The sequence below is a fragment of the Rousettus aegyptiacus genome, unplaced genomic scaffold, assembly GCF_014176215.1.
Source record: "Rousettus aegyptiacus isolate mRouAeg1 unplaced genomic scaffold, mRouAeg1.p scaffold_m13_p_4, whole genome shotgun sequence".
Lineage (NCBI taxonomy): Eukaryota > Metazoa > Chordata > Mammalia > Chiroptera > Pteropodidae > Rousettus > Rousettus aegyptiacus.
Genome location: NW_023416307.1, coordinates 44,242,149 through 44,255,232, shown reverse-complemented (window position 1 = coordinate 44,255,232; position 13,084 = coordinate 44,242,149). Strand labels below are relative to the sequence as shown.

At 35.8% G+C, this 13,084-nt stretch overlaps 1 protein-coding gene across 17 annotated transcripts in view; it reads right to left on the bottom strand.

The window, feature by feature from the left end:
• The window catches only part of LOC107505903 (LIM domain containing preferred translocation partner in lipoma), a 607,668-nt gene that overhangs the window by 153,886 nt on the left and 440,698 nt on the right, over nucleotides 1-13,084 (bottom strand). For all 17 annotated transcript variants that reach the window (XM_016136314.2, XM_036219277.1, XM_036219274.1 and 14 more), the window contains one exon: nucleotides 2,274-2,400. In XM_016136314.2, coding sequence (XP_015991800.2) covers nucleotides 2,274-2,400 — 127 coding nt within the window. The remainder of the gene's footprint in view (nucleotides 1-2,273; nucleotides 2,401-13,084) is intronic.

The window sequence follows — 13,084 nt, the reverse complement described above, 5'->3', positions numbered from 1 at the left end:
TACTTCCCATAATTATATTTTTTTTTCTGTAAGAATGAAATGAGTTAATTCCTGTAAAGTGCATAAAATAGTGTTACCATATTGTAAACACTTTATAGTTAATCATTATTCTATATTCTTTGTTATGGTTTGTAACCCTTATTTGGCAATGATTATTAACCAATTAGTGACCTATGATCTATTTTGGTAGAAACTTAAACTGAAGTTAGGCATTATTAATAAAATTTTGATGGGTATATCTTTTTTTAAAATAAAGTATGGGATGACTTTGATTATTGAGCATATTCTACATGCCAAGAGCTTGGCTAAGTGTTTTCTATAAATATTTCATTCAATTTTCATATTAACAGTATAAGCTAGCAATTATTTTCATATTATAAATAAAGCTAAACAAAAACAAGGATTTAGAGAGAGTAAGGGATTCATTCCACTGTCTAAGCTAGCAAGTTGTAGAACTAGGACAATTCTTGAAGGTAAAGGTAGTATTTAATTTATGTCTGTTTCCCAGAGTGCTTAATATATAAATGTTCATTAAACAATTTTCTTTATTGTCATATAATTTTTTTTGCTATAATATTTAAAATATATGTACTTGGTATGTTAACTTTTCATTTTTAATATACTTTAATACAGATAACTTGTTGTTCACTTTTAACCTGCTTTTTCTGAATCTTAGACTCCAATATAAACCCTTCACCCATGACACTGACAAGAACATGATATGCTTTTTGTATTTTTTAATATAAGAGTACACTTTTTTTTTACTATTCTCCATGCACTCGTGCTAATTTCTATCAATTTATGTTTAGCTTTTACTTTGTTACATTTCTTTGGATTGATGCTGTTTCTATATGATCTTATTAGTGCTGAAATAAATTCTAGAAAACATTTGTTCTATACCTTTGATTTACTGAAGTGGGAAATGGGGCTCAGGGAGATGGGGAACTTGCTAATATTGATTAACTAGCAAGGGGCAGAGGGACCAGAATCCAAATACTTTATTCTCACTATTGTGCTCTTTTAGCTTAGCTACACGGCCTCCTGCATGCAAATAAATGCCATGTTTGCAATATCCTAACCCGGTCCATCTATGGCATGGCTTTGAACCAGTGCCCTCAGTTTATCTGTCACTACATATTCCCAAATAGGAAGCAAGTGGGAACACATGAAAATAGGAAATATTTGAAGAAAAAGTGCTGTGCAATTTTCTACCTCTGTGCCTTTGCTCCCAATGCTCCCCAAATGTAATATCCTTTCTTTGCATGTCCTTAAAACAGCACTACTCAGAATGTGGTCCAATGTGTATCACCTTGTGATGAGAGAAGAACAGAAATACAAAGCTAGTATATAGAAAATACTATAGCAATTTAATAGAGTAATTTATTCTTGTTAAATCTAATAATGATAAAACTTGATCTTCCATTTTGTATTCTTTTTATTTAATTTACCTAGTAATTAATTTTTACTGTATTCTATAAAAATACTGGTCTCCAACAGATTGTGGAGGAGTCTTTCATAACAAAAAAACTTGAGAGGTTCTGCTTTAAAGAGTCTAGACTCAAGTGCCACTAATTCTTCTATAAAGCATTCCTGATGTTCCTTCCAGATTAATGAAGCTTTTAAATTTGAAAACATTTGACCTAAGCAAGTCTATCTTATGCCTCTTATAACTTTTTATCTAGACTAGTAATTGTGTGTTTTTCTTATCTCTTCTGAATAATTACAACTTTCTTGAGGACAAGTTATATATCCATAACGCATCACAGTTAGCAAATAATTAATAAATTCACATTATACTAATGGACTAAATGGATTAATTGTTCATAATTATTCACAGTTTTGGAGAGGGAGAAATTAAAAAAAATACAAAGGAAACAATGTCTTTCCCTAAACTTGAATAGGGAAAGGATTGAAAGTTTAGACATTATCCAATTCTACATTTTGTATATTAATATTTAGGCCTGAACACAAACAGAAGTCCCATTTTTGCCTAATAAGAAGCTAATAAATCATCAATGAATAAGTTTAAATCAAATTTGTGTCTCAAGAAACTCTGCAATGCCCCTGAGATTTTAATATAAGCTAAACAGATATCATACTTATGGCAGTCTCTCATAAAGCAATTTCCAGAACACTCAATTTTGTGCACATACCAACTCCAGTGCATCCAGATGCAAATCTTTTACCAGTAAAGCTGATAATACTCCTAATTACTAATTAAGGAAAACAGAACAGAATATTTACTTCAGAAGTCATCTCTAGAACCCACTCACCAAAGTATTCATCAGCAGGTGGATTTTCCATGTCATAAAGCATCTTCTTGGTCAGGTGCTCTAACTCATCTTCAGGGCGGAATGAGGGGGCAATAGCTGGAAGCCCCTTTGACCCTGTTTGTCCGCCCTGCAAAGAAGAAAACAGTCCTTTAAATGCAATCTAGACATCAACAAAGACAATCAGGTAGTGTGCATTGTGGAGGAAAAGGCATTGGACATAACTACAGGACACCTGGGTTTAAGAATCGAGTTTATCAGTTCTTCAGTATCTGACCATGGACAGAGCACTTTATTCATTTGCCTTATCTACAGGAGTCACCTATCAGGCTTTAGAAATCTTTGTTTACAATAGTAGGACTCTACTTCATTCAACAGTTGTAGGAGTCACTATATACCAGTTGCATATTTACTAAAAAGATGAATAAATTGAGCCTCCCTCTTATGGAACTTATAGTCAAATGAGAAATAAAGGCACATTAATAATTAAAGATAAAGCAGCTATAGAAAGTGCAAAACCAGGGTACAAATTGGACCTCTTACATAGCATGAGAGGAAGAATTCCAGAGAATAGGCAGTGATACAGAATAGGACTTTCTCAGCTAAAGGGGAAGAAACATATAGGCTGATTTTTCTCACATTCAGGTGGCATAAGGAGCTCATGGCAGTTGTGTATTTCTGGACCATGTATAACAATTGAGAAAGAGGATGTAACACATCGTATTGGACATAGGAGTCCAGAAAGTGAAGGGCCTTGTGTTCCAGTCAAGGAGGTTGAGTAATGTTTTCCCCACTAGCACTGCAACCAGCCAGATATCAAATAGAGAAAATAAATCAGTAGAATTGACACTAGGTTGACTTTTAAATCAATGGGTGAGGCAGAATTACAGCAATGTAAAGGGATCACGTGCCAGGTGAGATCATTTAAGGTAACCAACCAAGAATCAAACTTAAGTAGAGAGAGGGAAAACAAAAACAAACAAAACAAATAAACAAAAAACCAAAAAACAGATGCCAGATGTAAATTGTAAAATAGCTTTGTGTTGTATAAATAAAAGGTGATTTATTATTATATTTTCCTTTGCCTATATTATAACTTTGACCATTTCCAATACCACACCCCAACATCTTCAAATCAAAATGTTGAAAATAGAGAGTGTTATAAAAAGCTAAGAAATTAAAATGATGTCCACCATAGCTAATAGGCAGAGATAGACTGGGGAGGGTCTTCCTTGACATTTACGCATTCTTAAAATTGTCGACCAAGAGTTTCTGCTTTAATAAACAGTTTTACAAGAATTAGTTCAACAAAACTTGCATATTCATTTGTCAGTTGTCTTCACTGTACCAAATGAGTTCTTGGAAGTGAAAACTCAATCAAGTACAAATCCCTGTACAAATATCTTACTACCAGCATTTATTTTAATACCTTCAAGATGGATATTAGCTATTTTTGTTATATCTAAGGCATAGAATGACTGCTAAATATATGTAAAATTAACAAGTACCTATTTGGCCATTTCTCTGTAATTATCTTCTACTTTTAGGTTTTTGAAAATGTATAGAAAGTTGGAGTACAGATGTGCAGAAGATTGAAAGTCAAGAACTTTTCATATTGGTCACTAACTTTACCCCTGGGATTTTATTTCACTGTTAAACAATTTGGATTGGAGATTCAAATCAGTGAATAAACTATGACATGTAGCAGGTTACAGAGACAGAAACATAGAGCTGCCTTTTGGGATCTGAAGAATCATTACTTCAATCTACTCATTGTGAAATAATGGCATTGAAAATCAGGGCAGGGCTATAATAAAGTCAGGGCAAGAGCCCATCTTGGACTTACTCATTTATTCATTGACCATTAAGTGTTAAACTTCAAATGTTAAACTCTTCTAAACTGCAAATAGTGCTTGCCCTATAGAGTTTCTATAAGGGTTAAAGATGCTGTCAAATCATTTGTTTATTCTTTTGCTTATTAGTTTATTCACTTCTTCTTATAGTGTCTGTTTTGCATACCTTTCACAAGCATCAAAGAGGAACATAAAGATATATTACACAGTCTTTGCCATTGACAGAATGGGTGTCTGGTGGGGGTGAGAAACATCCATAAATAATCAACTATAAAAAAGCACTATATTGGGAAGAGTAAGTGTAGATATGAATATTGGAGGAATGAATTGTTAATGCTATTAAACTTAAAATTGCACACATACTACCCATTTCTAAGAAAATTTTGCAGAAATAGTCATATAAGAACATAAAATTATATGACCAAGGCTGGCCACAGGAACTATATTTGAGAGAATGAAGAATAATGTAATTATCCATCCATTGCTAAGAGATCATCTATATAGAGAATGATAGATATGTATAATAGCATATGAAAATAATACACTGTAAATCAGTATGTACATGTATGAAAAGATGACCTCGCCACTGGATCCGCATGAATGGATCCAGTAATAGAATATCTAAATGATAGTCTCATTTTTATACAGTAAGTACAGTTTAATTATCTGAAGATCTATACATAGGGAAAAAAAAAGCTTGAAAAGACATATGTTCAAGTGTAAAAGGGATTATCTCTGGAGTTGGAATTCTGGGGGGCTCTCACTTTTTAAGTTTGTGTTTCTTTATTTTATAGTACATAACTGTACTTTTGCAATCTATGAAACATAATATTTTTAATGAGATCAATCAAATGAAACAGATATGCTGGATACTAATGCACCCCTGGGGCAGGCTTCTAACCTGAATCAAGTGGGGAACTCTGAGGAGCAAAAGGTCAGACACAAGAGGTAGGAGGCAGTTTGGTGTGAGTGGAGAAAACTGTGAATGGTTCAGTGTTTAAGACCTGAAGTGGAAGAGAGAGAAAGAGTCAGTGATGCCATGCTGAGGTGCTTAAAGCTTCTTTAGGGGCCAGGGCTGTGGTCCTGTGAGAGCCCACTGATGACTCTGAAAATCGGATTAGCTAAACTCCCTTTTGGCAGAGAATGATATCCATAAAGATGCACATAAAATTTAGTTCAATTTCAAGAATTTCATACGCCACTGGAGACATATTCAAAGACCCTCAGGAAGCAGCATCCAGGCAATAGAAACTGCAGTAGGAGTTCTCAGCAGGTAAGGAAGCTAATGAGATTTAGAAGTTCTCTCTGCAGTGGAAGGTGGATGGGAGCACTGTGAGACCATAGTGAGATGGCGGGTTGATCACAATATATTTGCGATATACTATGAGATAAGTGAAGGGATATACTATGTGACAGTGGCATTATCGTCGGAGACAGAGATTTAAGTAAGATGCAAACTTGATGTCCTTAGGTGAAATGGGCTTGCTAATGTCACCTTACAGCTACTTTCAAACCATGGCAACAAAGGGACTCTTTGGATGCCCCAACCGGCCTCTGAGGGAGATTACCTCAGTTCAGATGAAGAAGGATGAGAAATGATCTACATTTTGTTTTCCAGACTTGCAATAATGAGAGAATTTGAGCCCCAAATGTGATGTCACTTGACTCTCAATTCTATGAATTTTTTTACAACCAAGCATTGCTTCTCATGGAGAAATTACTAGAAAAATATGAAATATTATCTATAATATCAATGGTGCTGGCTTTGTTAATTTAAATTAACACCTACTTTAAAAAAATCTGTTTCTAGGTTTTAGGTGGATCCTCAAGGGATGAACATTTTATCATTGTTTAGGCCTAACATCTGCTTCTCTTTTAACCTAAATAAATGCAGCAAGAAGGCTAAGTCTGTCTTTGATAAATGTAAGCCAGGAATTCAGATTCTACTCTAACACTTATACTTCACGTAGAGCTCTGATTTCAGAGTACTCACTTTGTCAGTAATTCACAGATTTTAAGAAAAATGTATCATTCATTTTATTCTTCAAAGACTCCTCCCTATTTGCTTGCAATACTGTTTCAGAAATAATACATTTGGAAAGATTCTTTTCTTTTAGATTCTAATCTCATAATGCTGATCTTGGATTCCTGGTATTTCTTATGTGCAAAGATACCAAGAGACCATCTCTTCCAGTGTTTCTGAACCTTGTTTTGCTACAGAATCCGTGCCACCCCTGACCACACACACACCTCAGTGTATAATACTTAACGTTCATACATATTGTATTGGAATACATATTGGTAAAACCTTAAGTTTTCAGTTGTCTCTTACACCGAAAAAGATATAGCCCAAGATTTTCTCGGGATTCTAGTTCCATCAGTAGTAGTTTAGTGCTTTTCTCACTGGGATAAAGAGACCCCTTTTAATATCTCTCGCTCAGTAGTTCTTAGGACTTGACACATCCTTTAAAAAGTTAATAACTGTGTCATTAATTCTCTAGCATTGCAACCGGGTAATAGAACATAACTGAAAATATGTGCGGCAGGAGGTGGGGGGAGTTGGGGTGGGGGTGGAGAGGAGCAGTAAGGAGATGGGTTGCATTATTTTGTTTTTCATTCTTCAAAAGTTCAAAGGCAAATCGTATCAGCAGTATATTCATTGTGGCATCATAATAATTCCTTGTATTTCTATGACTCCTTTCAAGGTGTCCACCTTCGCATACATGCAATCTCAATAGTTGCATGTGACCTATAGTTCTATTTTATGGGTGAAGGAACTTGGGCTCAGGGAGATAAGTGAGGAACCCTGCGTGAAACACCACTCCTAAAATGTGGCAGAGCCCTGACTGAAACCGGTGTGCTGAGTTGGGTGTGTTTCTGCTACACTGCAGTGCCTCTCAGGATTCCCATAGCCTCATCTCCATGCCCTTCTAGCTCTATTATTCTGTATTAACTCGGATTTTTATCTACTGACTCTATTATATAAGCAAAGATATTTTCAGAGTGGAGGTTTACTGTTAAATAGTGAAGCAAAAGTGTTTTGAATCAAATATAAACAAAACCTCTAGCCTCTTCTAAGAAAAAGACATTCTTATAAGTAGCAATATTAATCACTAATATGTGTGTTCTTTGAAATACCTGAAGGTCCTAGAAAAGGCAAAATACATGACTTGCAGATGAGTTTTTGAGATATAGATTTCAGAGGATTCTAAAATTCTCCTAACATATCTTTCTTAAGAAATTGCTGTGTGTCAAGCAGTATCATGTTAAAGTCGAATTATTCAGGATTCCCGGCTCTGACAATTCACAGTTTCAGAAGAAAGAGACGTGAAAATAGATAATTATAAAAATTGTATGAATTCAGTGTTCTAAGATGGGAGATGCCCTCTTAGTTTGATCTTGAAGGGTAAATTGATTTTAACAGATGTTACAAAGAAAGAAATGAAGATAGAGAGGAAAAGAGGAAGGGAACAGAAAAGAAAAAGAAGTAAAGATATTTCAAGAACAGTATGTTTAAAAGAACACTAATATTAGCAAAAATGTTAAGAAATAGAAGAGGCACAGAGCTAGGATGAAGCTAGAGAAATGGGCTGTGGTCAATGTCAAGACTTTGTTTTAGGTAACAGAGAATCATTAGGGAATTTGAAAATGAGGACCACCTTTATTAAAGTCATGCTTTTGAAATATGCATCTTGGCAAACATCTCAAACACCAAAGTCAATGATGCCTTAGAAAAATGCAATCAGAGATCATGTTATTTCTAAGTAATTTAATGGCAAATATGCTTAAAAAGGATTCTGATATTTACTAAGTGAGGCAGAGACTTCTAACTGCTCACCAAAATCTGTTTGCTCATTTTCTGAGCACGCAGCTAGACTACATTTTCCATTCCCTGTTGTAGTTAGATGTAACCAGAGGAGGCACAAGAAGGAAGGCGCTTACCCTGCCTACTGACCAGGCTGACCTGTCTCAAACTGTCACACAGAAGGGAGACTGGAGACGAAGATGATCTAAAGGTCAATGGCTGAGGGTGATAGGGCAGTGGTTTATATTCTACTTATGTTTTTCTATATTTTGATTTTTATATAATAAAGACTTTTTTCTCAGATATTAAAAACATATAATAAAAAAATCCAGCAGCAAAAAACAAACAAAAAGAACACACAATATCTATTTTTTACTGACACAAAAGTGTCAGGAATCAAAAAATGAACACTCAAGTATCTGTAAATGTTTCTTCTCTGCCATGTTCTCTTCATGCTAGGGGCTCAGGTGATTATCATTCCAGGGTCGGCTTCATATGGATACTGCAACCAACTTTGGATCTAGGTCCCTGGTAAAAGTTAGGAGTGAGGCTGTGCAAAGATGGGAACTGTTTCTGCCAAGAAAGTACACGTGGGCAGAATTGTTGGTGAGCAAGAAAACCACCAGATCAAGAATAACACAAATAACAATATTTGTCATATTTATGTAACACTTCATGGTATTCTTACATAGGAACCCAGTAGTAGAGAAGATCTATTTATCTCTCTAATCTCAGCTCTGCCTTTAACTTGTCCCATAATTTTGATAGAATCATTTTTATTCCCTGATGTTTATTTGTAAAATGAAGTTTTCAAAGATTCCTTTGATTCTACTCTATCGTATTTTCATGCTCATAATATGCAGGGGACATATCATTATAGATATTTATAGAGAAATCACAGATATTTACGGATACTTTATAGCCTATGAAAACAGACACAATGAGTAAGTGGAAACCTCATTATTACAGAGATTTCCACTTATAGGAGGACTTGAATCACTTGTCAGCATTCCCTGAAACAATGTAGAACTTCATTCAGCCTTCTGAATCTGAGTAAGCAGCCGGCAGGTCACAGGGTTTCTACAGCCTACTGAACTTTCACTACACATGGGGCATGAAATCAAGAATGTGCAAAAGTTAACCACACTATCCTACCACCACCTCTCTTCGGGTGGAGGGAGAAGAATTCCACCATCCCACCTAAAGAGAAAAGGAAACATGGACTAAGGTGCAAACAGTAAACAACACCTCCTCCTGCCTTGAATCTTTATTACCAGCAATCTTACCATTTTAATACATGTGGTAAGAATCCATTTAACAAAATGGCTACCCAATATATCTTGAGTTACTTTGACATTGACCTCAGCGTGGGTCATTTCTCCCATAAGTTACTTGCTGTTGATTTCCTAGTTACATAGTGCTAGATAACTTGAACTTACTTCAAATCTGAACCTCACTAGATAAGCACCACCCAGACAGATAAAATACTGGGAAAAGGCAGCCAAGATATTCAGAGACATTACATGATAATGAATACTCTATCACTCTGGTACCAGAGCTGCTCATTTTTCTTGTCCATTTGTAATGATGTACAAGAGGTTCCTTCTCTCAGAGGGAAAATAACTTCAATTATGTGTTCTTGAAAAAAGAAACATGGAAATTATCTTCTTTCAAAAGGTAGAATTAGCCCCATTTTAGAGCTGAAAGCCTGCCAGAAAAAAAATATATTTCTGATATTTTAGTTCCTTTTTTCCCCCCTATTTAACTGTGTCAAGTTTGCAGTTTGCAATTTCCTTAGGCTGCCTCTACTCTCTGACTCTTACTGAATTACTCTACTCTACTCTCAAAGTCTCACTGTTTAATGGAAGGAGAACCTTTTCAGACCAAGGGAGGAAAGTCTGCTGGACATTCTCTCTGCTTCACGTTAACAGCCGAGGGCCATAGAGAAGGAAGGGGCAGGTGAACTGTCTATGAATAATTAGAAACCCATAAATGAACATTCCTCACAGCTTCATGTGTAGAAAAGTATGCTCTTATTTCTCCTACTCATAAGGTCCATTTTGGTAGGGAATGAATAGTAAGTACACAAAGAATGAAATTTTGACTTCAAAAGTTTGAGTCTAAGTTTGAATCTCACTCCAGTTAGTCTTCAACTTTCAAAAGCTTGATTTTCTTACGACCTCTTTTTCATTTTCTCTTTTTCATGCCATGCACTGATGCCTGTAAGTCATCTTTCCAATGCCAAATTTGGAATCATAGCTAAACAGTGATGATTCTGAATCACATACAGCATGGTGAAGTTCCTGGATGTTAATGAAGGCAAGAGAAAGTGCTGGGTGTCTATTAAGGGGTCCGTGGTGTTTGCACATTAGGATGTTATGATGATGGAAATTGAGTTGAGAAAAAAGAGAGTCTTTCTTCACCCCAACCACTCTCAGTTTCCATGTGTCAATCCAGCCTCAAGAGTGCCGGAGCCTAACCATGCTTGTTTCTAGGCATGATGTCTAGGGTACCATTTCAGGTCCTTCAGGGTTTGAGTCTTTATTAATCGATTTTCTCACCTATAAAATGGAGGATAATATCGAATTCAATAAAGAAGCTTTGTAAAATATTAAATGTCAAACATATGAAAGTTATAATTACCAGAAAGGACAGCTTACAAACCGCAGACAAAGATGACTTTCTTCTTGGTAGTGAGATGTTTGCAGATTAATAACATCTCTTAAGTATAACTCTCCACTTTCCTATGTGCTGATAAGGTACTTTGCTGTAGTGTATCTGAATTTCACATTAATTGTTTTAATAAGATGTGTAATTATTCTGTGTTCTTTTAACGATAAGCCATGGAATACATAATATTTGGTGACTGTATGTTTTGCTTCTTGTTCAAATTGTCAACCCTCTACATCCTAGCCTTTGGCATTCAAAGATACATAGTAAAGTGGGGCTTGTGTTTAGCTATTCAGACTAAAACAGCCTCCCTTATGCTTTCCTGCCTAGATGAGCTTCAAGCAGAAAATCACGGATGCTCTCTCACCTGGTGGGCAAGAAATAAGAAAGGCAAATAGGAAGAACCCCAGAATCTCACCGTTCGAGAAAAGCTAGTTCAGAGATCTTTCTCCAACCTAGTTTAAAGTTGTCATTGCACTGCTCTTTCCTCTTTACTCTCAGGATGGCCCTCCTTAAAGGAGAAAACAGGTTGCCTCTGTGGGGTAATGAGATGTCTCTCAATTTGCTCCTTTATTATATCCTACTTTACATAGTCCCTACACGAAACTAAAAGAAGCTATTTCCACAATACTATAGCTAAAAACAATATGTGTCTTTCCCCAATAATGGGCTTTATGCAGTTATATAGAAGTAATTTGATATAACCAAGGTGAGACAATTACAAGACATTATTTCCTTTGGTAGGTTTTACTTCACTAAGACTCAAGATATACAAATTTGATAAATGGAACAAACTATTGTTGAAGGCTATGTTTTCAAACTAAACCAGATCTTGGTCTTTCTGTGCCTCACTAGTGTCTGGCAGTAACATTCTCTGGGACACATTTCATCATTATTTAGTTACCCAGAACAACAGAAAGGGCTTGTTGCTCCAACATTGGGAAGAAAGGTTTTACCACAAGGCACCACTTTCTCTGCCTTGTCCCATAGAAAAGCTATCCTCAACCAGAAGCTACACTTTTAATAAAGATATATCAGCCATCATAGTGTTTTTCTTACAAGAGCCACGTTCTCTTACAAGACTACGTTCAGAATGGAGTTTTGCCAGTTCCTTACTACTAGGTATTTATATTGTCTCACAATCCTTGCCATTATTATGTTGAAAAAGGAGAATATTTAAATAGTGCAGCTGATAATTATGGACGCATAAAAGTATATAGACAAGAATGCCAGTTTGGTGCCCATGTAGGTATATGTAGGTATAAAAAGTAACAGATACTAGAATGAAATACAACCAAATATTAACAGTTCATGTGGAATGGTGGGATTATGAGTAATTTAAAAATGAATGACCTTTAGAGAATAAATATCCACTACACAAGATGGGATTTCAGTCATTTCTTTGGCATTTTCAGATATGAAGCCAAAAGTGAATGAAGAATCTGAAGTGAAGATATTTTGTTGAAAAAAACAAAGGCACCTAGATTTTCAGTCTGATATGCACAGAAACACTTTCCTACTATACAAGCTGTTTCTATCTAGTGGGCTCGACAGATGCCTGATCATGACACCAGACACTGAAATAACATGCAAATCAGTTTTCGGTTTTAATTATGCAAATATAACACTTGGCGCATCACTTTCCACGGCTGAGGTAAATTTCTGTTTTTGAGTTTTTCGTGGGAAATGCGCACCAGCAAACAAATGGTTAACTCCCCCTATTTCACCTGACACAAGGTGGTTTTCATTTGAGTCAGAAAAGGTTCTGTTCAGAGATCCAAGGCACTTTGGATGAAAAGAAACGACATGTGCTTAGTGCAATAACAATGCCACCTACAGCAAACAAGTCCACCCTCTGAGAGGCATGCTGATGACACTGGATATCTGGGCCTCCGAGGGGAGGCAAGAGAAGTGTCTCAGCAAGAGTAACAGAGAAAAGGTTTTTTGAATGACCTGAGAAAATCAAATCAAAGTAACAATATGATGAGATTAGATTAGCTTCTGGCCCAGACAAAGAAGAGGAAGGAGTTAAAAGTCCTTGGATATTCCAGTAGTCTGGAAAACTGTATCCTCCAGTGAAACAAATCTATGTTAAATTATCCACAAATATTAGTAGTTAGGCATTAAGCCAATTATCAAGATAAGAGAGATATACCTAGTTCGAAGAACGTATATTCCAGTCAGGAAATCAAAGCACATGACAGAGAAATAGAAGGGCAGAGCAAAACACTGACTGGTGACAGTAATCAGTATGGCTTAGACACTTGAGTACAGGATCTAAGGGCTAACTGCTTTGGGGTTTAAATCCTATATCCACTACTCAGCAATTATGTGACCCAGGACAATGTGCTTCATTTTACTAAATATTGGTTGCTGAAACTACAAAATGAGGTCAACATAACTTATTTACTGCCTGCGCTGATTAAGAAATTATTATTATTAAAGATGTGCTTAAAGATATGCTATGTTATATAAATATCACATAA